The 27,998-nt window shown below is 39.8% G+C and overlaps 1 protein-coding gene across 6 annotated transcripts; it reads left to right on the top strand.

Annotated features, from left to right (window-relative positions):
• The first annotated feature begins 31 nt into the window (after nt 1–31).
• On the top strand, nt 32–21,842 carry LOC123046281 (protein unc-13 homolog). 6 transcript variants are annotated; one of them, XM_044469594.1, is made up of 28 exons: nt 32–124; nt 977–1,247; nt 1,375–1,438; nt 1,534–1,681; nt 2,131–2,298; nt 2,373–2,471; nt 2,614–2,820; nt 2,968–3,069; nt 4,546–4,773; nt 8,797–8,880; nt 9,880–9,966; nt 10,061–10,246; nt 10,333–10,485; nt 11,173–11,265; nt 12,201–12,272; nt 12,730–12,847; nt 13,653–13,825; nt 14,731–14,797; nt 16,934–17,089; nt 18,243–18,349; nt 18,450–18,527; nt 18,625–18,720; nt 18,892–18,987; nt 19,078–19,261; nt 19,809–20,023; nt 20,466–20,751; nt 20,829–21,325; nt 21,415–21,842. In XM_044469594.1, exons 1-25 carry the CDS (start codon nt 122–124, stop codon nt 19,958–19,960), a joined length of 3,192 nt encoding a protein of 1,063 aa, XP_044325529.1. In that variant the 5' UTR covers nt 32–121; the 3' UTR covers nt 19,961–20,023; nt 20,466–20,751; nt 20,829–21,325; nt 21,415–21,842. The 6 variants fall into 6 exon arrangements, with proteins under 6 accessions (XP_044325529.1, XP_044325528.1, XP_044325532.1 ...); XM_044469593.1 differs by having other exon boundaries at nt 20,872–21,325; XM_044469595.1 differs by having other exon boundaries at nt 56–124; nt 1,023–1,247; nt 20,872–21,325.
• The last annotated feature ends 6,156 nt before the right edge of the window (nt 21,843–27,998 follow it).

Consider the following 27,998-nt stretch of genomic DNA (forward strand, 5'->3'; position numbering starts at 1 on the left):
CTGAAAATTGAATTGGGCTAACTGTCGGTTGCGTGCGTGCGTTTCTGTTGATATATCAGGCGCGCAGTTCGACGCTTCGGAGGCCACTAGGAGATACTTTGACGACAGGAGGTACCCGATCATGGTATGTCTGAGCTGGCCGCTCGAAATTTCCCATCCATTTCAGCTCCCAAGTTTGATCTGGCACCTTGTTTCGTTGGATAATTGCTCCTGGTCAATCAATGAGTGGTGTTATATCAACAGAAATTCTTAGGGGCTGGTGGGGGGACGGAAGCTAAGAGTGATCCTAATGTTTGCCCCCCTCTAGTTAATAGTAAGAATGCATTCAAATTGCGTGCAACAACAGCAATAGGAGCGTTACAGAGCCATAGTTTAATGGAAGCCTATGCTGAAGTCTAATACTCCCTCCGTTCCTAAATATTTGTCTTTTTAGAGATTTCAACAAGTGACTACATACGAAGCAAAATGAGTGAATCTACACTCTAAAATATGTCTATATACATCCGTATGTGGTAGTCTATTTGAAATCTCTAGAAAGACTTAGGAATGGAGGGAGTAGATGCGTATTCACCTTGCAGTAAAAAACCCATTAATAACAGGGCTGTATGGTGCAAATATTTGTATGCAGCTAGACATGAATCCATCCTCAATGCTAATCAGTATGTTACTGTAGTTAAATATCTGAGATGACTAGCCTTTGATGCGAAGAATAGAGTTTTACCAGATTTAAGCAGCCCTCCATGATTTTCGAGGTTTATACGCGTGTTGCGCTTCTGCACAATACTTTATATGAAGATAATAATTACTCGTCTTGCCCTACCATGTTTGATGTTTTGTACGGAGTGTTAAACATAAACCCATTACACCTTGGTCTGTAATTCACCAATTAAATGCTAGAAGTTAAATAACATTTTAATGATCCATGAACTACTGCTTGCAATTTTTCTGCAAATGTTAAGAATTTTCCATTCAACAGACGAGCTCGCCATCAGGGAACTCATATTTTCTTCTTTCAAGGCCAGAAGGCTCTGGTTCTCCTCCAAAGAAAGTAGCACCAGACATTGGACCCGAACCACCTGCAGAAGAGAACTCAAGTAGAGCAAGGAAACATAGTGATTCTTTTAAAGTAGCAGTTAACATTCAGGGAGCATCCTATGTTCTGAAGGATCTTAGTTTGACAAATACGACTCCTCAGCAAGCCAAAGAAATGGATCTTCTTTCTCTAGGTTTACCTAGATTAAATGCAGGTAGACAAATGTCCATGCTTCATTTGTGCTGTGCTTTGCTCCCCCCGTCCTCTTTTTACGAAGGGCAAGTATGATTTCCTAATTTGTATTGTTGAACTAATTATGTACTCTGTATTCGACCTTTAAGAATTGTCTGATGATGATCTAAGAGAAACAGCTTATGAGGTCCTTCTTGCTTCTCTATTTGTCAGGTAATTCACACATAAACTCGACTCTATGTGCCTATTCATATTTACACCATTGACTCATTGTTGTGATCTCTTCCTTAATGATATGTAACCAACAGTGGAAAAATGTACTTTGCTGAAGAGAAGAGAGAAAAGAAGCCTAAGTTCTTGAAGGGTTTGAGGTCCAAGACTGAAGGATCTAATTCAGCACCTCAGATGGAAAATTATTATACTCACCATCTTGATTTGATCCGAGTACAAATGGAGGCAAGGTCCTTCACCAATTTCTGCACTATCCCGTCTTTTTGTTAGTTTAACTAAAAATAACATTTGTGATTTGCTTTTGAAATACCTGGCAACGATAGCAAGATTCTTTATGTTCATATAATGCCAAACTTATGTGGTCTCCCTTCATTCCATGTGTTATTTTATTGAGGACTGGAAGTGTGCATACTGCATAATGATCTGAGGAGGATTAGACTATCGAAGGACTCTATTTGTTTTCCCTTTTATCTGCCCTTTAAAATACCATTTTCTTCTTGTTTTCTGGATTCCAAATTTTCCTGTGGTGATCCGAGGACAGAAGGTTCTAGCTAAGAGAAGTTTATTCTTTTTGGTTCTTGGTGATTTTGAACTTCTTTTTTTATTCCGTTTCCCTGATTATGATACAAGGGGATAGTGTGGATAGAACTCACTATAAGAACACATTCTTTCAGATATCAGAATCTATGGATACATTGGCTAAGAGAGCTTTAAGACGTATTGGTTCGAAGATGGTGCAGGGACAACTTGACGTGCCTTGCATATCACTACAGCTCTTAAGCTCTGTTGGCAAATTTGATTTCCCAACAGAAAGATTGCGTGTACAATGGCAGAGAAGACAGGCAAGAATCTTTAGTTGTTTCTCTCTACAGCATGGATGCTTGTTTAAACTATTATTCACAATTCTGCTGTCCAGGCAAATGTTCTAGAAGAATTACTTCTGTTCTCAGCATCTCGTGAGTGCAGTATGAGTGAAACATTGCGGATAGTTCTCTCCAAGCTAAAAAATACAGAGGCAAGTACCATTATCCATATCTTACATCACTTTGTATTGATTAATGTTACTAGTGTCTCATCAATTGTTTAATCTTTCTCTTCAAGTTGGCCTCAGTCTCGATATTGAGTTGCGTCTGTATTTGCACCATAAACTATTCCAGGACTGGGTTGTGAGTGTTCCTGATGGGCGTATTGAGGTCTTGACTATTATTGAAAGATACAATACAAGACTATCTGCAGCTCCAAAGAAGTTTGGCCTTAAAGGCGAAACCTACCATTGGACTCAGAGCTATCATTTTAATTCTAGGCTATATGAGAAACTTCTCTCCAGCGTCTTCGATATTCTTGAAGATGGACAACTTGTAGAGGTTTGTTTTTCTTTTTGGTATGATTAGAAAAAACACACCCTGCTTTTATTGCATATATAGCTGAATTATTCTTGAACGACAATGTGCCATTAAGTCAAAGGTTGCAGCATCTTGAGTTCCTGACAGTGTTATTCTGTTTGCTACCAGGAGGCTGATGAAATACTTGAAACAATGAAGCTGACCTGGCCTATATTGGGCATTACCCGAAAGTTGCATGACGCCCTGTATGCTTGGGTGCTTTTCCAGAAGGTCTATTTACTACTCCCTCCGTCCGGAAATACTTGTCATCAAAATGGATAAAAAGAGATGTATCTAGAACTAAAATACATCTAGATACATCCCCTTTTATCCATTTTGAAGACAAGTATTTCCGGACGGAGGGAGTACTATGTTTGTTCCTCATTTTCTATCAGAAGAATTCTACTTTTCAACCCTGAATTCTGGCAAAAGTTCATTCTCCAACTCTGAACTCTAAGACCGGTTGGTTCACAACCTTCAACTATTGAAACCATGCTTTTTTCACCCTCTGGTAGTTTCACAAGTGGTTTTGGGTGATGTGGATGACGTGTCCACCCATCATTGCCATGTCACCAAGTTCCATGTATTCATCTGTTCCTAACAATTTTTCTTACATCTCTAGCATTTTTTGTGGTTTTTTTAATCCAAATGGTGGGGCTTGTTTTAGATTGTGTTTCATGGTAATATTTGTTTGTTCATGGCAGTGAGGTGGCGGACACATGGCATCCATGTCAGTTAAAACCACCTGCAGAACCATCTGAGGGTGAAAAGTATGTTCCAGTAGATTGGGTTTGTAACTAAAACGGTTTTAGAGTCCAAGGCTGAAAACTGAACTTTAGCCAGAGTTCAGGGTTGAATAATAGGCATTTCTTTTGTAGTAGCAAGTTGTTCGTCCGTTGGCATTATAATCATGCAGAAGACCCATTTGTCACAAACAGATAGAAGGAATATAAACATTATATTTTTATTGGCGCTACCAGAAAAATGACATGCATGTTTGAAACAGTGAACTCACTTTTGCCATGGACAATATATAGCATAGACTACACATACTGGTTCAAATTTGGCTGATAATATAGTACTACAAAAAATTGTGGACCTAAAATACTGGGTTAAGCCACATGATTGGGTGGTTCTTGTGGGCAAAAACAACTCAACTTCGGGGGCAGTTTAGAAAACTGCATGGATCCCACTTGTCAGAGCAAAGGGAGTGGCAAACGGGTCAGCGCCACCAACTGTTATATTTCCAGTGCTGTAGAAGCACCTAATTTCCAGTGCTGTAGGTTCATTTTTCAAAATGACTGCATAGTGAATGTATAGGTTCTCCATCAGATTACCTTCATTTCCAGTGCTGTAGAAGCACCTAATTTTATGTTATTTTGAAGGGCAGTAGGGATTTGCTGATCTGTTATTTACTAACATGTTGAATGGCATTGACATATGTTGTTTGGTGAACTTAGCAACGTAGAATTGGGAAACGTTTTCAGACTTATTCTTGAACAAATGGTACAGTTCATTGTTTCAATCGATTGTCTTGTGAATGATAATAAAATAATTCGTTTTTACTCTGCTTACTTCATTTCTTACATGGAAAGCTTCTTTCTTCCATTCTTCAAAAATGTTATTCTTGGCAAGAGCATTTTGTTAGTGCTAGTGCCATGCCAGTGATGTCATACTGATTTGTATGGTTATTTTCCTTCTGTTCAGTTTGCTCAAACTGGGGAAATTCTTCTACTGAAACAGACAGACCTTCAGATACAGAAACTAAAGTTACATAGTAATGTTAGAGAAGCAGAGCTGTATATAGATAGCTTTGTTTGTTCTGTGGAAGGATTTGGCAGCAATGGCGCTCTAAATTTGGTGGACAGTGCCCTTCTTAAAATAAACATGTGGTGCCATAGACAACTGAAGAATTATCACTTATACTTCAGTCAGGTTTGTTACCTCCCTTGTTTGAATCCTTAAATGTTTCAGCTGAGGATTTTTGTAATCCATCAGGCCATCAACCTATAGCTAGATATGCCTTCATGTTGTACCAAACCTGTTAACACAAGTTATATCATTTAATTACTGTTCTGTAATTCATGAAGGATGAATAGAGGATTATAGCCTAGGTCATCTGTATTACTTCTTAGATGCACTCTTTGGTTCAGGCTGGTGTTGAAGTTAACCTGACTGTCTTGTGACCTATGGTTTGACAAATGTTTATATCCATGTCCATGTTAGAAATTTATCATAGGCCAAGCAGATGATGGAAGTATAGTTTCTTGAATCATAACCATGGTCTGCCAATTTTTTTATTGCCGAATAAACATAAGTTTTCTGTTTCTCTGCTGTAATTCTTTTGTATGCTATTTTCTGTGTCTCTGCGGATTTTTCTTTAGTTAGGCTTTAGGATCATTTTTCTAGATTTTCGCTCTTTTTGGCCTTTGCCTGTACTTCGTGTCACATTTTCTACAACAACAACAAAGCCTTTAGTACCAAACAAGTTGGGGTAGGCTAGAGGTGAAACCCATAAGATCTCGCCACCAACTCATGGTTCTGGCACATGGATAGCAAGCTTCCACACACCCCTGTCCATGGCTAGTTCTTTGGTGATACTCCAATCCTTCAGATCTCTCTTTACGGACTCCTCCCATGTCAAATTCGGTCTACCCCGACCTCTCTTGACATTATCCGCACGCTCTAGCCGTCCGCCATGCACTGGAGCCTCTGGAGGCCTGCGCTGAATATGCCCAAACCATCTCAGACGATGTTGGACAAGCTTCTCTTCAATTGGTGCTACCCCAACTCTATCTCGTATATCATCATTCCGGACTCGATCCTTCCTCGTGTGGCCACACATCCATCTCAACATGCGCATCTCCACCACACCTAACTGTTGAACATGTCGTCTTTTAGTCCGCCAGCACTCAGCGCCATACAACATTGCGGGTCGAACCGCTGTCCTATAGAACTTGCCTTTTACCTTTTGTGGCACTCTCTTGTCACAGAGAATGCCAGAAGCTTGGTGCGACTTCATCCATCTGTCTTTGATTCGATGGTTCACATCTTCATCAATACCCCCATCGTTCTGCAGCATTGACCCCAAATATCGAAAGGTGTCCTTCTGAGGCACCACCTGCCCATCAAGGCTAACCTCCTCGCGCCTAGTAGTACTGAAACCGCACCTCATGTACTCGGTTTTAGTTCTACTGAGCCTAAATCTCCATATGCAGGTCCTCCTTTTGCTCCCTGTATCTCTCCATAAGTTGTCGTACCAAGAAATGGTTTCCATGGTCGACCTCCCAGGCATGAAACCAAACTGATTTCTGGTCACGGTTGTCATTCTTCTTAAGCGGTGCTCAATGACTCTCTCCCATAGCTTCATTGTATGGCAAGCTTAATTCCACGGTAATTAGTACAACTCTGAACATCCCCCTTGTTCTTGAATATTGGTACTAATATACTCCGTCTCCATTCTTCTGGCATCTTGTTTGCCCGAAAAATGAGGTTGAAAAGCTTGGTTAGCCATACTATCTCTATGTGATACAATCAGGGCCCATCGCCTTGCCTCCTTTCATCCTTTTTAAAGCCTCCTTGACCTCAGACTTCTGGATTCGCCGCACAAAACGCCTGCTGGTATCATCAAAGGAGTCGTCCAGTTCAATGGTAGAACTCTCATTCTCCCCATTGAACATCTTATCAAGTACTCCCGCCATCTATGCTTAATGTCCTCGTCCTTCACTAGGAGTTGGTCTGCTCCGTCCTTGATGCATTTGACTTGGCCAACATCCCTCGTCTTCCTCTCCCGGATCTTGGCCATCTTATAGATGTCCGTTTCGCCTTCCTTCATGCCTAACGTGCCTAACTGGTGGTAGAGTCCTCATACGCCTGACCCCTTGCTTCACTGATAGCTCGCTTTGCGGCCTTCTTCGCCATCTTGTACTTCTCTATGTTGTCTGCACTCCTTTCCAGGTATAGGCGGCTGAAACAATCTTTCTTCTCCTTAATCACCTTCTGGACATCATCATTCCACCGCCAGGTATCCTTAGCTTAGCTTCTCCTTCCCATGGACACTCCAAACTCCTCCCAGGCCACCTTACGGATGCAAGTCGCCATCTTCATCCACACATTGTCCACATCCCCTCCTTCCTCCCAAGGGCCCTCCTTAATGACCCTCTCCTTGAACGCCTGAACTACCTCCCCCTTGAGCTTCCACTACTTCGTTCTAGCGTCTTTGGCACACTTATCCCGCTGGGCACGAATCCGAAAGCGGAAGTCAGCAACCACCAGCTTATGCCGAGGGACAACACTCTCTCCAGGTATCACTTTACAATCTAGGCACACACGCCTATCTTCTCTTCTCAAGAGGATGAAATCAATCTGGCTAGAGTGTTGACCACTATTAAAAGTCACTAGATGTGATTCTCTCTTTTTAGAGAGGGTGTTAGCCACGATCATGTCGTAGGCTAGAGCAAAGCTTAAGACATCCTCTCCTTCTTGATTCTTGATGCCATAGCCAAAGCCCCCATGCAACCCTTCAAAACCTGTGTTAGATGTACCCACGTGGCCATTGAAGTCTCCTCCTATGAAGAGCTTCTCGCCAATCGGTACACTACTAACCATGTCCTCCAGGCCTTCCCAGAACTCCCTCTTGGTGTTCTCATTGAGGCCTACTTGCGGGGCATACACGCTGATAACATTGAGAACTAAGTCCCCAACTACCAGCTTGACCAGGATAATCCGGTCCCCACACTCTTGACGTCTACCACTCCATACTTGAGGCTCTTGTTGATCAAGATGCCTACGCCATTTCTGTTAGCAGCCGTCCCCGTGTACCACAGCTTGAAGCCGGTATCCTCCACCTCCTTCGCCTTCTGTCCCCTCCATTTGGCTTCTTGGACGCAAAGGATATCAACGCCTCTCCTTGCCGCTGCATCAACTAGCTCCCGAAGCTTCCCTGTCAGAGACCCTATGTTCCAGCCTATGTTTATAAAGCGGTAAAGCGAAGCGAGGCGCTTGGGGGGCGCCTCACTGCTTAAGCGATAAAGCGTAAAGCGAGGCGACGCTTTAGACAGACTCTGAACCTGATGGGCAGTATAATAGAGCACCATTTAGTGAGACATATATATGTTGATTCTAATCCACCAGTGAGCCCATATATTCTGATCCATCCACTAAGCAGTAAGCAACTAGCCAATTGCTATAAGAGAGGCAGTAGCACCTAACAGCAGAGGAGTTGTGCATAGCATAACACACAACAGAGCAGAAAAGGCTGGTGCAGATCTGAGGAAGCTGCTGCCAGAGGAGAGAGGAAAGAGCTGAAAGCCTGGATATTTGCACGCTCTGGTTTTGGTTCTCTCTCTTTCTTTCCCCTCCTGTAACTGTTTCAAATGTGAGCCCAGCCCTGTTTCCCTGCCAGGAATCTCTGTACCCTGCCTGGCAAGTCTAAGGCGTCCTCTCTGCCTTAAAGCGCCAATCAGGACGCCTAAGCAGGCGCTTCAGACGCTTTAGTGTCTAAGGCGGACGCCTTAGACACATGTCTAAAGCGAGTTGGACGCTTTGAGCCTGGAGGGCGCTCTAACGCTTAAGCGTCGCTTAAGCGACGCTTTAGGGACGCTTTACAAACAGAGGTTCCAGCTACCTAAGCGGATGCTCCTAGGCTCGCGCTCGACTAGCTTCCTAGACAAATGCATGTTCGAGAAAAAAACTTGAGTTCAAAACACTTAAAACAGTTGCAGATGCAGGTTAGTCATCCATTATTATTTGTCTCATGAGTCATGGCCTTCACCTTAATCAGTTTTGACAATGATTTAGTGCGAGTTGCATTTGTTTTTTTCTGAAAGTTATTTTTATATAGGGAAAGAAGGGGTTGGCCCTTCCGATTTATATTACCAGAAACCAATCTGCAAAACTGGTATAATGCTGCGACAAAGTTTGCCATAAGAGCTTCTTAATGTTGCCTTTCTGCTGCAGGCTAACTGTTCAATCTTCGAGAGCATGCTGAACTTGGTATTACTTTCGGCGGCAAATCTTACTGATGATGATGAGGAAGCCATGGTTAGATATTTTTATAATTCTCCTAAAGTACTTCTATTCATACATGCACCCTCGTTAACCTGGAATGGAGCCTACCAACTAAAGGGGGAGTGGATGCACGATCCCACCATCCAGGAGGCCAGTACTGAGTCCTCAACAACTGAATTGGCATGCCTATTTTTCTTAATTAAATCAATACCTAATTCCTCGAGTGTATATCCAATGCATCCTGCCCTTAAATAAAAATATTCTTGTGTTAGTTTGACATAAGTGGAGATAATCTTTGAATATTGATGTAACATATTTAACTCCAAACTATCAAAGTCATATATACCCTGCAAGGCCTGACATAGTCATGATAATTGACACTAAGGTCCATTCAGCAGGGAAATTCTCAGAAAAGAAGTGTTTACAACTTGCTCAAACTAGGAAATACTTGCCGGTGAGCCGTACATGAACGTTCCTCATAAAAAAACATTTTCCTTAAAGATGTTATGTGGTAGATCACACATTTTGCTTTGTATGTCTACTTCCAGACTTTAGTCATGACCTACAGAATGTGAGGAGATAAGAAACAAAAAAAGTTTCACTTGGATCAGATTGTTCACTAGTCATGTTCGTACCGTGGTTGATAATGTAATCAATGCTGTAAGGAGTTAAGATAAGATGTAGATCATCATCTTGAAGGCCTGAATTGATCTTTCTCATAGTAATTCCGTCAATTCTTTTGACAGTGTTAATAAAACACGGACACGAGTGCTCCCTTTTGGCCAGTTTGATCCCTCTTGTCATCTAAAGTCACTTGGGGTGTTTTGGCTCATCAGTTAGTTTGTCTTGTGTGTTGGATGCTAACTTCTCTTGTTCCCCTTATTAGGCCTTGTTTGAATGGCCTGGGATCTGTCCCATCCAAACAAGGCCTCATTAATAATTTTTGGTTTCATTAAGACGCTCAAATTTGCCTCATAAGTTGCTTTCAGGGTTCACAGTGGAATGCTTTGATATATTTTCGATTTATTTCAGCTCATTGGGACCCCGCTTGGCAGTACACCAGAATCTACGTTGATCCACATACTCGTTGTCAGATCCATTCAAACTGCATATAAGAATGTGAGTTAAACCATCCTGTGTCCCACTATCAATACATTTGGCAAAAACTAGAGCATGATTTTTAATGTTTCATATTTCCATTATGCTTCATTAGGCCCTAATTTCAGCAGATGGCCAATCAAAAGCAGAATTTAAGCATCCATTGATATTGCTTGCAAGTGAGCTAAAGCTATTAGTGGAGAAAGAGTGCTCTGCATTCAGCCCAGTACTTCACAAATATTATCCTGAAGCTGGAAGAGTAGCACTAACTGTCTTTCACCTACTTTATGGCCAACAACTGGTTAGTAAACTCCCTTGTCCAGCTCAACTGTGATATTTTTATTGTGTCAACTTGTAATGATGTTTGCTACTACCATTGGTGTGAAGGAGCTGTTCCTGGAAGGGAGTGATCATTCAGAAAACTTGAAAGAGATACTTGGAGCATCAAACAGCTTTGAGCTCTGTATAGCTCAGAAACTTTACTCGATGTACGGGGAAGCTGCTGGGTCTTCATTGTCCAACTTCCTAAAACCATACATGGTAAGGCATGAGGATGTGCTCTGTGCTCATGATACACAATATTTGGAAGTGTTCTTTATCCTGAAAAGGACTTAGAAATGCTTTATACATTTGGGCTTTTTTTTAAGAACATAATGAGTGTAAAATAATCTTCTCCCTCTACCCCTATGATGCAATTTTTGTAAACATGAAATATCTTGTATAATCCGTTCTACTAATTTCATAGCTGGTGGTACCAAAGTAATGTAGAACTATGGAAGCCAGTGGTTTGATATGCTACTAAGAACCTTTTTTATTGTGCCTGTCAAACTGCGAAGCTATCCTGATTTCGTAGATGCCTTGCTGTTTCTTGACACAATCATCTTGACGCAATGACTTCCCTAGTAGTTTATTCATAACTTCAAAACCTAATCTTATTACAATGCCAAGACAATTATTTATACACTTTCGCAAAATAAAATGAAATTATAAACAACCGAGTTGGGGGGCACATGGAACAAATTTCATGCACTTAACTTTCAATACCTTGCAAGCAACTTATCACAACAGCAGTCAGTTTCCATTTACTTATGAGGCAAACATTAAAGTACAACAATGAGATATCACTTGGTCTCATTTTTAGTTTAGATCAAACTGTATTGGTGTGCCAAGTGGCATTTCCATGGTTACATTATGTTGGACTAATGACACCTTTTTAATTTTAAACAGATAGATCGTTTTTCTTCACCCATCATTCTTCAGTGGCTTCATGCTCAACACGAGAATGTTTTCGAGTGGACAAAGCGTACCATTGAGATTGAGGTTTGTTACCCTATGCAAAATTCACTGCTAAGGTTTTTAGTGCATAGTTAATTATGCTAGAACATCCTGAAATGGGAAGAGTCCGTTAAGAGAGACCTGAAGGATTGGAGTATCACCAAAGAACTAGCTATGGACAGGGGTGCGTGGAAGCTTGCTATCCAGGTGCCAGAGCCATGAGTTGGCTGCGAGATCTTATGGGTTTCACCTCTAGCCTACCCCAACTTGTTTGGGACTAAAGGCTTTGTTGTTGTTGTTGTTGTTACATCCTGAAAATGATTCTGTTTCTTTGCGTTGATGCTCACATGGAAAATAGGAAAGTTCCTCTGTAGATTTTGGTATAAAGTGACGTGATTGTAAAATTGTGCATGCGGGTATTATTTGGTGCAAATTTGATCACATTCATTTTTAGTGCCACATGGTTCATACAGTAACTTGATTGCTAGCTCAATGCATTTTATGATGTTAAATTGGTAGTTACAGTCTTGCAGTCAGGTTAAATCTTGCCAAGAAAGAAGAAAATTTGAGCTTCATTTATTATGACAAGACAATAATATTAACTACAACGTCAGATTTGAACACCCTTAGTGGGATAGCTCAGTGTTGATTTTATTGAAACTGGCATGGTAAGTTTCAACAAAACTGAACTGGTGCTACATATGTAATAATCAGACACATATGGTTGTTGTTATTGACACAACTCTGTAACTAGTACTGCCATCGCAACAAGATGACGGTAGCCCATATGACATTCTTTAGTTGGTGACTTCAAATTTTTCTATTTTAGATTCCTCTTTAATAGCTAACTCTTACTTCGGACTTTTGTTATGCATCATAAATTTCTTTTGTTTGCCTTCTGTATGTATTTTTTTGTCTTCTTTTAACTGTCCAAGACAAAAATTGTTTATGCGGGCTGTTGTTGCATCTCTGGTCCATAGGATTGGGAGCCTCTGTCAGTTCACAGGAAACTAGCAACATCTATGGTTGAAGTCTTCCGGATTGTGGAGGAGGTCAGCTTTTCTTCTAATGAGCTCATTTACCACCATATTTTATGTTCCTGAAGAAAATGAAGAGAAGAAAAAAAAATCCCTTGCTTTTGGATGACTTGGTGCAAACTTATTAGTAAACATGGTGATTACTAGGAAATGAGCCTAGCTTATTTGATTGCGCGAGTGGATGTACAATCCCACCACCTGGGTTCATCATCATGGACACAAATTTAGGCTCCTATTTATATTGCCGGGGTTTCCCTTAAAAATATGCTATCTGATCTTGATGCAATCTGAATATTTGAAAGTTCAGTATGAAGGCAGAATCTTCATTATTTCCAGTCACTGCCTGAATGTTGAAGTTCTTAAAAAAAACAATCTGACGGCTGTTCTACTACAAACTCACATTTTTCCTTATTTTTTATTCAGTTAATACTCTTTTATTTGCTTGGGGCTTATCTGATCATTCTATGTGCAGACTATTGATCAGTTTTTTAACTCAAGTCTACCTCTGGATATTGTCCACCTGCGGAGTCTGCTTATAGGGATCACTAGCAGCCTTCAAGTCTATTTGCTTCACATGGAAAATCAACAAGGTATGCCTTAATTCTGCGTAAATGGCAATGCCCTATCTTGTACCCACGAGGTCTCATTTGTACAGTACATTTGTAGTAGGTACGACAGAAAGTAACCAACATGAGTCCTAATCTCATCGCGTCAGGTGTGTCAACGGAACTGCTCACTTTATAAGTGAACTGTAGACCTCAAATGATCTTGGAACGAAGACTACACTGAGTCGGCATCATACTGATGCTGGTGTTACTTGTGCAGCTTTATGACTAGGTTTACTATTAACAGATCTGTCAATCGGTATCATGAGATCTCTGTGTATTCTTGCAATTTAAGGACTATTATAATTTAATGTGAAACATCATGTATCTTTGAAAAGATTATGAGTTTGCTACATGTGGTACTGTTTTCAGTACATATTTGAATTAGTACTTGGATTATTAGACATATATACCAGCTAAATACTCGTGCATTGCTATGGAAGTTAAATGCTGATGCATTGCTATAAAAGCTTTTTTTTTTATTGCGTGAGTTGTTTAAACGCCTGTGTCATTGTAGTCCCTAACTTTGTGCAGATAACAAAAACTGAAAATATACATGAATCGAATCAACTAATCAAAAGACTGATACATTTGCCTACCACATCCTAGAGGCTGTGGGATACCGCTACAACCATCATCTTCTTTGCTTTTAACCAATGCGTTAATACTTATCAAGCACAATAGCATGTAGCAGTTTCACAAGTATATAGCATCTACTTTTTAAAAACTGTCTTAATTACTTTTGCTTTGTTGTATCAGTAACTGTTTTTTCTTCATCTGTCGATTGCAGTTTCTAGAGCTACCCTGCTTCCTGTTGCGCCAGTCTTGACACGTTATGCGGAATCAATTAATCCATTTGCCAAAAGGAAACTTATTGAGTCTGCAGTTCGTGAAGAAAAGGTGGCTAATAAATTGAACAATTTGACAGTCCCAAAATTATGTGTGAAACTCAACACCCTTCAGGTAAAGACATTTTGGTTACCCCCCACCCCCACCCCCTCCCAAACCGCATGACTGGATTTTTCATTAAACCCTTTCAGCGATGCGTCTCTGACCTGCATTTTGTAGATGCACATTTGTGTTAATTTTAATCAAATGCTGCCATGGTCATAGAATCAAAGTTTTTGTTTTGTTTTGAACATGGGTTATTCAATTATGGAAAAACATCATAAATACAAAAGTCCTCTGTCAGTTTTGACGCGCAGCTCGGCACTGCACCAAGCATAACCCCTCCATAATCAAAGGTTTATTTTAATAATTTTGAGTTTCCAAAACACATATGAGAAAATGGCAGTCTTGCCCATGGAGCCGGGTGCACCCGTGGAGCGTGGGCATAGGGGGCTTGTCTCCTACATGGAAGATACCCATGAATGCACTGGGACTGGGATGACATGGTTACTCGAATATCAAAATACGTAATAAATGGCTTCACTACTCCACACTTCTCACATAATTGTGCAAGCCTGCTTTGTGTTAGGTAAAAGCATATCGAGCCACTTCCTTCATATGAGTTCCGCACTTGCAAATAGCTCTTAGCAGCCCAGTGCCCACGAACATCCAGCTATACCCTTTTCAGCACGTCACACCTCCAGTTTAGTACCATTCCGGTTGGTACCATACCGGTTGTCTATGAAAGGAGGGCCAGACAAGTACCAGGCTTGCGTTGGCGGGTTTTGGATAGCATCACCCGCTCAAACCATCCCTAATCTTGTCATGGAATGATTTCATAGAAGTTATATAACTTTGCCGGCATTTTTAATCTTCTACATGGTCTAGATAAACAGAATCGCTTCCATTATTCTTGTCACAACATGCGCTACTTTTAGTGTCAATTTTCTTATGATCCAGTTATTTGCTGAATGCTGCAGTACATTAGAGATCAACTTGATACCATAGAAGAGGGCATCAAACAATCCTGGGTCGATGTCCAGTCAGGTAATCCACCCTCTGCGGCCCATTTTTGTTGTTACAGTGCTGCGCTGTGGAAATCTAATTAGTGAGAGATTTGTTGTTGTAGATCCAAAAACATGCTTTCAACTTACCAGTCTTATTCGTACTAGCAAGATTTTGTTGTTTTAACTCCAAAATATAATGCTATTAACTAACTAGTATGTTCAAATCTATAGGAAGTAAGTGTGTTTCAAAATCCACAGCAATACCGAACAAGTTTGTTCTTCTGTATTTTTCATATCACATGGTTATCATGGTATCCTTGAATTCATGGTAAACCGATTATTTTTATGCCTTTTTCTTCCGCTGTTAGCTTGACCTTAAAAACGGTTACAAGCTCGAAGACTGTTTAACGAGCTGCTCTAGAGGAATTTCATATGCATGTCTAGGAGCATTGGTGTTGAGAAATTCGAGCCTTTATGCCATGGGCTTCTTGGACTGTTGATACCGTAAGCAAGAGTTATGAATTGTTTTTCGACATACAACTGAAGAAGGATGACAAGCGTGACCAAAAATCAGTTTGGTTTCATGCCTGGGAGGTCGACCATGGAAGCCATTTTCTTGGTACGACAACTTATGGAGAGATATAGGGAGCAAAAGGAGGACTTGCATATGGTGTTCATTGACTTGGAGAAGGCCTATGATAAGATACCGCGGAATGTCATGTGGTGGGCCTTGGAGAAACACAAAGTCCCAGCAAAGCACATTACCCTCATCAAGGACATGTACGATAATGTTGTGACAAGTGTTCGAACAAGTGATGTCGACACTGATGACTTCCCGATTAAGATAGGACTGCATCTGGGGTCAGCTTTGAGCCCTTATCTTTTTGCATTGGTGATGGATGAGGTCACAAGGGATATACAAGGAGATATCCCATGGTGTATGCTCTTTGCGGATGATGTGGTGCTAGTTGACGATAGTCGGACGGGGGTAAATAGGAAGTTAGAGTTATGGAGACAAACCTTGGAATTGAAAGGGTTTAGGCTTAGTAGAACTAAAACCGAGTACATGATGTGCGGTTTCAGTACTACTAGGTGTGAGGAGGAGGAGGTTAGCCTTGATGGCCAGGTGGTACCTCAGAAGGACACCTTTCGGTACTTGGGGTCAATGCTGCAGGAGGATGGGGGTATTGATGAAGATGTGAACCATCGAATCAAAGCCAGGTGGATGAAGTGCCACAAAAGCTAAAAGGCAAGTTCTACAGGACGGCGGTTCGACCCGCAATGTTGTATGGCGCTGAGTGTTGGCCGACTAAAAGGCGACATGTTCAACAGTTAGGTGTGGCGGAGATGCGTATGTTGAGATGGATGTGTGGCTACACAAGGAAGGATCGAGTCCGGAATGATGATATACGAGATAGAGTTGGGGTAGCACCAATTGAAGAGAAGCTTGTCCAACATCGTCTAAGATGGTTTGGGCATATTCAGCGCAGGCCTCCAGAAGCTCCAGTGCATAGCGGACGGCTAAAGCGTGCGGAGAATGTCAAGAGAGGGCGGGGTAGACCGAATTTGACATGGGAGGAGTCCGTTAAGAGAGACCTGAAGGATTGGAGTATTACCAAAGAGCTAGCTATGGACAGGGGTGCGTGGAAGCTTGCTATCCATGTGCCAGAGCCATGAGTTGGTTGCGAGATCTTATGGGTTTCACCTCTAGCCTACCCCAACTTGTTTGGGACTAAAGGCTTTGTTGTTGTTGTTGTTGTTGAACTGACTATTGTCTTTTTCATTAGATTGAAATCGTCAATATAACAAAAGTACCGCAAGACAAAAACAGAAACAAAGACTCCTAGGCATAACAGCAAAACAAATTAAGCAAGAGTTATGAGTTGTCCACATGTGAAGTTTGCCAAGCTTAGTGTTATAGATGATACCTTATGCATAAGTAGTATTTTTTCCTGTACTTATATTGAAGTCGTGGAGTGGTAGACTCTTCTCGTCTTATATGCCTACTGAAGGAGTTCTCCGAAAAATCGTCATCTTGTGATGATTCGGTTAATGAGTTGCAGTGTGCATGTAGCTCCCGCTTGCGCAGGGTCCGGTGAAGGGTCCGACCACTTTGGGTTGCAGTGTATGGAAGGAAAATTATAAATGACTAATGTGTGTTCCTCTTTTCTTGCAGCTGTGGGATTGTTAGACTATTTGTCTTGTATGACCAGTGAAGGAGCTACTTCAAAAAGTTCGCCTTCTGATGAGTCGATTGATGAGTTATTTACAATATTTGATGATGTGCGAAGGACTGCAGTGAATATAACTGACACAATCTTGAACTTCATTGGTGAGCTACTTAGTCTGTGCTCTCCACAATTCACTTCTATTTGTTGACATCATGGAACAGGCAACCTGTTAGAAACATTTTGCTATTTGTTTATCTTTAACTCTTAAAATCTAGGGAAGTGTTGTAACGTTCGACTAGTACATCTGGGTAATTACCGTATTGAGCTGATCAGCATGGCTGAATGGGAGGGATTTTAAAAGAAAGATGAGATTAGACCGTGGATTCGTGGAACTAATGTTTGAGAGCGCTGAACTTGAAGAAGTCCTGACTGATAGAATCAGAGCCGTGTGTACCAGAACCCTTTCAGGCCTAAAATACCAACTGAACTCATCTCTAGAGAAACAATGTACTCCCTCCGTCCCATAATATAAGAGCGTTTTTGACACTGCACTAGTGTCAAAAACGCTCTTATATTATGGGACGGAGGGAGTATGTCTGAACCAAAATTTCCATCTAAAGATAAGATGACTTTCCACCTAACATAAATATCAACTTGCTCCCTTGATGACTAAATTATTCTTATGCCTATTCAGCCGACCCTAGTATTATGCTATGGCTGCCCTAGGTGCACCAAGTCCATGGGACTCAACACTTGACGGGCTGGACCCCTGATGCCATGTGCCCATGATAGTTTATTGCTAGAGTTGCCATCAAATTGCTAATCTAGTGCTCCTTTGGCTGCATAAATATTCAGTTGGGAAACATATGAAGAAGAATATAAAATCCATATGGCTTATATAGTGTATACTGTCATAACTTCTAGCAATTGGCTGAGCTGTTCTTTCTTGAGCTGCTTTATATTGGAGTAGTCTCTCTCTCTCTCTCTCTGGTAGGGACTCGCTTTATGTTTCCTCCTTGTAATGTGCATATACCCCCACTGAGCAATTATAACACAACTAGCTCATTGTATAGCACTTTAGTTAGACCAAGTTGTGCTTTGGGTAAGGTACACGATAGATCATCGCGACGTACTATTGCTGAAATTGTGAAACTTTCTGTGTTCGTTCACGAGCAATACAAAAACAACATTTCATTTTAAATTTATAAGGAATAATAGTCTTGCACTCTTCTGTTGTTGCATTAGCCTGATATTTCTTGAAAGAACCATTATCCCGATACAGTTCACTTGAGTTGCCAGAGAAATGCTTTGCAGGAACAAGGGCTGTATTCTGGGATATGAGGGACTTGCTTCTTTTCTCCTTGTACCGTACTAGCGTTGAAAGTGCACGCATGGAGATTTTTATCCCTACAATTGAACAGGCAGTGAATCCAAACTTGGGATACCTAGTTACCTACATGTTCAGTCAGTAAACATGTCTTGCTTTTAGCTTTATTAACTGATGAACGACATATGCTGCAGGTTCTTGATCAGGTATGTGATCTAATCGTTGACGTGTTGAGAGACCGAGTTGTGCTGAGAGTTTTTCAAGCATGCATGGTATATGTCTAATGCTCTCATAGGTGCAGTTTTTTTTTAAATATCTTATTTATTTGATGTACAAGATGGTTAAATTTCAAATGTTACCTTTAATTAGGAAGGATTCATTTGGGTCCTACTGGATGGAGGTCCATCCCGCGCATTTTTGGAGACAGATGTGAACTTGATGAAAGATGATCTGGCTATGCTCGAGGTGAAAAAAATAAGACTTAAGCACTTGTATGTTGTACATACTGTGAGTTAGAAAAGAAGCAAGAGGCTTGCAAGACATCGAGCATATCATTTTAACAAGTTGACAAGTTTGTGAAACTGGACATATGATTGTAAGATTTATTTGTTGTAACTGCTGAATATTTTCTTGTAGGATCTTTTTATAGCAGAAGGCCAAGGTTTACCATCAGATGTTATTGAAAAGGAGGCTAAATTAGCTCAGCAGATTTTAGACCTCTATGTGCTAAAGGTCTAGTGCTTCTTTTTCTTCAATCTTTTATCCATTAGAAATGCTATGCAGTAACTAACTTAAGGAAAGCTACCAACTGCTGTTTTTCAGGCTGATACAATCATTGATTTGCTGATGAAAGCAAGTGAACATATGTCACACCATCCTGAACCCGCAACTGCTCGGAGAAGAAATGTACATGATGTCCATACCCTCCTTCGAGTTTTGTGCCATAAAAAGGATAATGGTGCCTCCACATTTTTGAAAATCCAATATCATCTTCCAAGGTCCTCAGGTGAGACAAAATTAGTGATGTATTATGATTGACGTCCCTCAGCAACAGTAATACGCACTATTATTTTCTGTAATTTGGTCCCTGATCCTCTGCTTCAGTCCATCATTATCAAAACACATGCACATAAGACTGATCTATCTTACATACTCACAGCCCAAAAATGGTAAACCTACGGGATCAAACTTATGGATGTAATCCTCCACTAACCACCCACTACCCCCCCCCCCCCCCCCCCCCCCCCCCCGAATTGTCTCTGTGGGGTTCGCGATAAATAACCAAATGGTGCCATGTCAGTTCTGTAATCACCAACCCGTAGTGCCCCATCTGGAAGTGTGGCATCGCTCCTCACTGCCTATGCGTGTTTCGAGTAGCATGCGGACTTCACCTCAACTGTTATACATATCTGAAGAATTACAATCATTTCAGTTCCTGTGTAGTAAAATGAAGTAGACTTCACCTCAAATGTTATACATATATGAAGAATTACAATCATTTCATTACATATCTGAAGAATTATGTAATGACCGCAAGTTCTCCGTTGATGCAGACTATGACGATGTTCCTGTAAAGGATGCACCATCTAAAGTACCTATATTTTCAGACATGCTGAATAGGGGTGCTTCATTTAATTGGTCAGAAACTGGGCAGCAGAGTTTTAGGATTATGAAGAAGAAACTGCAAGAAGCTAGTTGGCAGTAAAAGGTGTCTCGGTTGGAAAATTCTGCTGAGTTTGCGCATGTCCTTCGCATACCTGTGAAATAGGCAAGTAATAAGAAAAATCTAAATTTGTATAGCACATGGATACATGCAAATAGATGTTATCCCTTTGTTTTCTGCAGTTAAGCTGAACCTAATGTTCCCCCTTTTTACCTCTTATTGCCTTCACATGCTGCATTGAATTACTTATGTCCATTCCATGGACTGTGGAGTTACTATGCACAAACATTTCTTCCTGCATATAAATATAGTGCTACAATGTCTGATGAATATTAGACTTCAATTTTATCCACAAGGGATGAAGCATTCCCTGTGATTATATGATTAACACAGCATCCTTCGTAATGATTATATCCACATTTTCATGTTTGTGTTTTATGCACTCTTAAATTATTGTTTAATTTTTTAAAGTTAGTGCACTTGTAAAATTCAGAACGGGTAGGGTGTTATTTATTTGTTTTGATGAGAAGGCTCGTCAACGTTGCAGATCACGCTGTTTGGACAGAAGATGCAACTTTGCATATGCTCACGAAGTAACAAACGAAGGCATTGCTATAAGGCCTTTTTCTATACATAATGGATTAATGGTGTCCCGATCTTTAAACGGTTATGACCTCATTTGATGCCACCTGGCACTAAGCAAGAGATGAGGAAGAAGCAAAGAAGCTTCAATTGGCGATTTGTGAATGACGAACTGAGCTTTTACCTGAGATCATCATGATCCAGGTAAAAGAGATGAAGATTTGCCCTCGCAAGGAAGAGAAGCATCACAGGTAAGTTACTTCACTAGTACTACCACATACGATGTGCCAAACGAAAAAAATAAACCGTTATCTTTTCTTTCTTGCAGGATCTCTGTTCTGAAAATAATGTTCCTATTTTCTGTCTTGCAGGGTCTCAGTTCTGAAAATACTCCCTCCGTTGTCTTTTTAGAGATTTCAAATGGACTACCACATACGGATGTATATAGACATATTTTAGAGTGTAGATTCATTCATTTTGCTCCGTATGTAGTCACTTGTTGAAATCTCTAGAAAGACAAATACTCCCTCCGTTCCGAATTACTTGTCGCACGTATGGATGTATCTAGATGTATTTTAGTTTTAGATACATCCATTTCAGCGACAAGTAATTTGGAACGGAGGAAGTATTTAGGAAGGGAGGGAGTACATGTTGTGTTTCTGTTCTTTCCCAGTTCAATTTCCATGTGGAAATCATAGCAGCCACCTGTGGTGATGTAATCCTGCCTCCCCAGCTTGATTAAATCTTCGCTGCAGATCAATATATGTGGAGATCTGTAGTATTGTAGTATCACAGATACTAACAGATTCTTGGAAAGATAACCAGGTACATTGTCCGCGAGCATTTCTGATCTTTTCATAGAACAGCTTGATTTTTCACTCACAAGCCGCCAACTTTTGTTCTGCATTGTCCAGCACTTAATGAGAAGTGACAACAGGCTTGCATGTGTAAATATGCGGAAAAAGGAAGGGTTGGGCGACCTGCTTCAAAACCAAGCTTCTAAATACTGTATTCTAGAAAATGTTTGCAGATATCAGCCAGTATAGCCGAATCTGTGGATGACAATGAATTTATTTACAAAAAATATTGATCTTCTATGGTGATGAATTAGTACAATAGATGCACCATTTGTCAAACAATTTGTTGGAGATGGTTTCCTTTTTCCTGTTTATGTAAAACCGTCGGTAGTGATTCTATCTTTTTTTTTCTAGAGAGGAATGGTATATACATGAATAGCAAGACAGTGGCAGTACTTTTCTGATATGGCTATATGTATGTATGTACTAATACATCCGATATATAAACTGAGATCAGCCAATGGGAAGCTTACTCAAAACATTTATAGTGTGGCTGCTGTGTTCTGAACTTTGGAGGTTCTTTTTTGACTTGTGGTATGTGGCATCATATGACTTTCTTTCATGTGCCTCTATGATTTCTTAGTTTTTTTTTTGGCAAACTTGTTTTCTGTGCCCCACTGACTTTGCTCCGGTAGGGCTTGAATCCTAAGCTATGAATCTGTCTATATTGATAAACCTGACTTCTTTAACCGAATAGGTGTAGGTTTTGCATTATCATTTTCCCGAAGAATATGTTGCTCTCATAATAGATTTATAGGGTAGTTTGATGAGTGGATTTTTGGAACATGGGTGTATTAGAGGACTTTATTTTAAATAGTTTAAAAATCACATTAAAACTTTCAGAAAATGCCGAAAAGAATTCTACATGTTCATATGGATGGATATTACACATGTGTAGGTGATGAAATCAGTAAACACGTGAGCTATATTTTTTTTTTGACAAAATGACGATTTCTAAATACTGAATACATGCACCGTTCATCTTTTCAAAATCATGGTTTTGTCATTTGTGTGTAACTCACATGGTTACTTATTTCATCGTCTGAGTTTGCACGTGTCTAACATACATCCATATAAACATGTGGAATTATTTTTGAATATTTTTTTGGAACTTCAAAATACCATTTTGACACTGTTCAAAATATAGGGCTCCATGCACCAAAGTGACTTTTTGGTAGTTTAATTTTCTTCATTGAGAAGTGTTCCATCCCTGTTCTTATAGGGAATCGGACCTTCTTTCATATCAATAACAACCTCAATTGTTCTCGGGAATGGTCTTCTTAGCATAACGGGACATGAAAGATTGCATTCAATATCCATTACTGTAAAGTCACGGGAACATAATTCGATTTGCTACAATAGGGCTATTTTTTAAAAATATTACATTCTTTTTTATTAATTTTTAGAAATAATACATCGTTTTGATATTTTTGGTAAATAATACGGCATCATCTTCCTGGAGGACGACTGGACCTAATCGTCTTCCTGGAGGACGATTAGTGGGCAGGGCCTCCAGTCGTCCTCCAGTAAGATGATTAGCTCCAGTCCTCCACCAGAAAGATGATTAGTTTCAGTCGTCCATCAGGAAGATGATTAGTTCCAGTCGTCCACCAGAAAGATGTTAGTTCCTGGCCTGGACTTTTGTTTATCTCGAAATTGCTGGCTAACCTCAGAAGACATTGCGACATACTTGGGCGGAAACTACGATCGAAAGGATAATGAGGATGGGACATCTTGACGAGACTACAATGCACTGCTTACCAACCCTTTCTATATGGTTTTTTTTTATAAGTCGAGAAGAGAAATATGGCGGGAAAGAAGATGACGGGAACAGAAGGGGTGGCGGGAAAGAAGTTGGCGGGAACATAAGGGTTGGCGGGAAAACAATGGCGGAACAGCAGGGTTCACGGGAAAGAAGATGGCGGGAAAGGCAGGTTGGGCGGGAAAGGCAGGTTTGGCGGGAGAGAAGATGGCGGCAAAGGGTTCCCGGGAACACGGTTATGAAAAAGTCCAGGCCAGGAACTAATCATCTACATGGAGGAAGACTTGAACTAATCATCTTCCCGGTGGACGACTAGAACTAATCATCTTCCTGGTGGACGACTGGAGCTAATCGTCTTCCTGGAGGACGAATGGAGGCCCACCTTCAGACGACTGCCCAATGGCTATAATAAAAATTAATAAAAATGTATTATTTAATTTTTTTAGCTATAATAGGGTCATCATCCACTCTTCCCAATCGCTTCTTTACAGTTGAATTTGCTTGCTAAATGTAAATTCAAGAAACAATCAGACATAGTCTTTAAACCAGAAACATCATACAAAATGCTAGGACATAAATCATTAAACTCAAAGTTGCTAATTGTGATCTTAATGGTAGGTTCCCATCCATCTTCTATTTTTGTTTGGAATAGAACTTCTAGTTTCAGTTTTTCTTCACTAGCTTTTTATGACGCCTTCTGCAATGTGTTATGTAAAGACTATTGTATTCATTAGCATTAGGCATTTTAACAAATTCTTGTAGAATCTTTATCACTTCAGCAAGAGTACAATCATCACAATTATAAGTTTTTTTATCCAAAATAGTGGGATAAACACTACCTACAGTTTTGACCTCTCCAAAGCCACTTTGACATAATTGCAATCATATTAAACTAGTGGGAGCATTACTAACTAAATTCATGGCCTCTCCAAACCATTTTTTAGGAATATTGCGAACATATAATCCTTTAAGAAGTTCCTCGGTAATAGTGGTTTCAATGATACCTAAAGTCTTGACCTCTTTAATACCACTTTCAGCAAATAATTCATCTAGTTTCTCTTTGCAATATCTCTTTCTCCCTTCTAGCCCTAACCATGACAAGTGTTCTAGTTGTATAATACTCCCTCCGTCCCAAAATAAGTGTCTCAACTTTGTACTAACTTTAGTACAAAATTATACTAAGCTTGAGACACTTATTTTGGGACAGAGGGAGTATATTTTAGCTTGTATAGCTTTTAAAGACTTAGACATATCATCTTTAGAAGGCATATTTTTATTTTAAGCATTTCAACATCATGTGCCAGATTATCAACTTTATGTGATATGTTGTCTAGTTTTCCAAGCTTGCCACTGACCACAATATTGATTTGTGTGTGTGTAGCAATGAACTCTTTTATGACACTTTTTAAAAATCAAACCACCAACTTAATTTGTAACGTCGTCTGTGAGAAGGGCCACAATTTCATCTAAAAGCTTCTCAAACCAATCAATTAGTCAGATGAAATTGAGCCAACCTAGCAAGCTCATGAGCGACCTTATTTGCTACTCTTTTACAATGCTCAAACCTAGAAATACGAAAATCACAAGCAGACTGATAACAATCGTCAAAAATCACCACCGCCGCACCCGTTGATTGTCCTACATTCTTCATGGATTCAGACATCCAAACTATAAAATTAATAATGAGATGATTGTAGCCCCGCCCTTTGTGCAAGTGATAGACCGAATTTGAGAGCCAAAGATTCAACCGTTAAGACATTTGCGCACCTCCCCCCCACACACACATTCAACGAGTATGCCCTTGTTATCCCTCAGGACCACCCCAACAGTGTCCCTAAGCAGGTCTTGATCAAAAGATGCATCACATTTAGTTTGACGAAACCACGAGGGGGCATGATCCATCCTCATTTTTCATGGTAGCCTTGGAGAAGAAGCAATGGCAAAGCTAGTCGTGAGTGCATGAATTCTCATTGAAATCTGTAAGGCACTCTGAACTGTCTCCTCATGGACCAACTTACGTCTTTTCCCACCACAAATGCCAGGTACTAATCGCAATCAACCCCAGAACATTTTGAACATCCACCATGGACATATCCTGGTCTGGTAAAAGAAGTAGGAATTGCAAAACTGCCTTCCCAACACATCAACTTCGCAGGCTCTATTAATAATTCCGTTGATCCCCAGCCTCCTTCAACTTGTCTTTCTTTTTTGCAGAGAAATAACATGTGTTTTGTATCTTTCGGACAGGGCCGGTCCTGAGATTTCAGGGGCCTGGGGAAAGACAATGCAGAGGGGCCCTAAGGCCATTTTTTCCCTATTTTAAGTGCAAATAAATACAATATTACTTAGTACGCTATATTTTTTGTTGCCCTATCACCTGCACTATCCAAAAAAAATCGAGGGTATACACATCTATAGTGAAAGTTGGTCGTTCTTATCAATCAACACTTTTTTTGTGTTACGTGAATCGTAACACTTTTGTGCCAACCGAAATGAACCGTTTTATGAAGCTCCAAGCGATAAAATCTTGCATGCCATGTTGAGGTAGAGGGCTGGAAAGAACCCATGTGCATCACTAGACAATAAAGTTTGTCTAACCAGATCTTCATCGTAGTTATTAGAACCCGGATGAATAAAATCCACCATCGAAGATAACAAGTGACCCCCTTTAGGTGTGATATGTAGGTATATTATTATGGCGTAATAACTTTCATAAGAAGTTTGGGTATTTTAAGAAGATGCTCTAGCATAGTTGTTACCAAAATGTTCTTATAAGCATTGTTGTTAAAATTGTTTCTTACAATAAAGTTCATATCAACTTGATCATTATTTTGTTCAGTCAGTTATGTTATAGGAACATATTTAGGATCTATAAGAACTTGTTTGGAAGTAATCATAGACATACTCATATCAACTTCATAATTTAAGCAAGCAATTTCTTAAACAGAACTTACCTTCTTACTTGCTGGAGCTATTTTTGTGTGACATTGGCCATAAATTGTCATCGTCTCATCAAGTAGATTAATGGCTCTTCCCAAAATATAATTTCCATGAAGGTCCCACCTGCAATAGAGTCTAGTAGATTCCTAGACATATAGTTTGCTACATCATGGAAAGTTTGTAATACCATCTGATCAATCAAAACCTATGCAGGACATTTTTTAGTTATAATTTTGATTATTTCCCAAGCTTGGGCTATAGGATCATGCTCAAGTTGTTTGAAATTCATGATAAGATTTATTAGTTGTATGATTTTTACAGGAGGATAGTATTTTCCAATGAAATAAACTTTATAGTTAGTCCATGAATCAATACTATTCTTAGGTAAAGATAGCAACAATTCTTTTTCTCTAGCTCTTAATGAAAATAAAAGGTTTCAGTTTGACAATATCAACCTCCACCTTTATATATTCTTGTCATATCACATAGCTCAAAATAATTATTTAAATGAGAGGTAACATCTTCGTTATGAGAACTATAAAATTGATCTTTCATTACCAAGTTCAATAAAGCAAGGTTGATTTCTTAAGATTCAAAGTTAGTAATTGGCCAAGAAATAGGTGTTTTAATGAAATCATCATTATTGGTACTTGTAAAGTCATAAAGTTTGGTATTTTCAAGAGAAGTACCTATGATAACTAAGCTAAAACAAAAAATAACTACTTGTTGCAATGCAAATCTTTTTGTTATTTTTTAGTTTTTTTGAAGTACATGAAGTACAATTAAAGAAAAAATAACTAAGATAAATAAATAATAAGGAAGTAAAATAATTGAATGAAGGACCTAAGTTGAAAAAACTCGTCCTAACAATGTCATAAATTTGGTTGATTGCAAGTTCCTATTAATGTTGCCAGAATTTTTTGCTTAATGATACGTCTCAAACGTATCCATAATTTTTTATTATTAAATGCTATTATATTATCACTTTTGTATGCTTTATATGCCATTTTATATTATTTTTTTAGACTAACCTATTAATTTAGTGTCTAGTGCCAGATCATGTTTTTTTTTGGTATTTTTTGGCTTTCCAGAAAATCCATATCTACAAAGTCCAAACACGACAAAACTTTTTGACGATTTTTTTAGAGGAAGGACCAGAAGACCCATGAGGGCCCCACAAGGCAGGGGCGTGTTATGGGGGATAAGGGCGCCACCCTGGCTTGTGGGCAACTCTAGCTCCGTTTACCCTAATTCTTGGCCTATAAATATCCATATATTCTGAAACCCTCGGAGCGAGACCAAAACAATTTTATCGCCGCCGCAAGCCTCTGTTCCGCAGCGATCCCATCTGGAGCCCACCCTCTCTCTCTCTCTCTCTCTGATCTTCAATACAATGATCTCTTCAGAGATCTATTCGATGTAATTCGTGCAGTGTGTTTGTTGAGATCCGATGAATTGTGGATTTATGATTAAATTGTTTATTGATTTATTGATCCTCTTTGAGTCTTTCTTTGTGTAATTTTATGGCTATGTATGCTCTATGATTTATCTATCTACTTTGGCCAAGTTTGATTGATTTATCTTCAGAGGGAGTGGTACATAGTAGTGGGCTCAATCTTGTGGTGATCTTGTCCAGTGACAAAAAGGACAAAGACACGTATTGTGTTGTTGCCACTAAGGGCAAAACGACAGGGTTTGGTCATATTGATTATTCTCTTCGTGTCTACATTATGTCATCTTGCTTATTGTGTTACTGTGTTTCTTGTGAAATTAATACTTTGAGATACATGCTAGATAGTGGTCTTGGGGTGGAGTAATAGCAGTAGTAGATGAAGTTGAATTACTGTCTACTTATCACAGTGCCTATGTGAGATTATGCCATGAATGATCACTGTAATAATTTGCGCTATCCTGTCATGCCCAACAATAATTTGTTTAC

The sequence above is a fragment of the Triticum aestivum genome, chromosome 2B (assembly GCF_018294505.1).
Source record: "Triticum aestivum cultivar Chinese Spring chromosome 2B, IWGSC CS RefSeq v2.1, whole genome shotgun sequence".
Taxonomy (NCBI): domain Eukaryota; kingdom Viridiplantae; phylum Streptophyta; class Magnoliopsida; order Poales; family Poaceae; genus Triticum; species Triticum aestivum.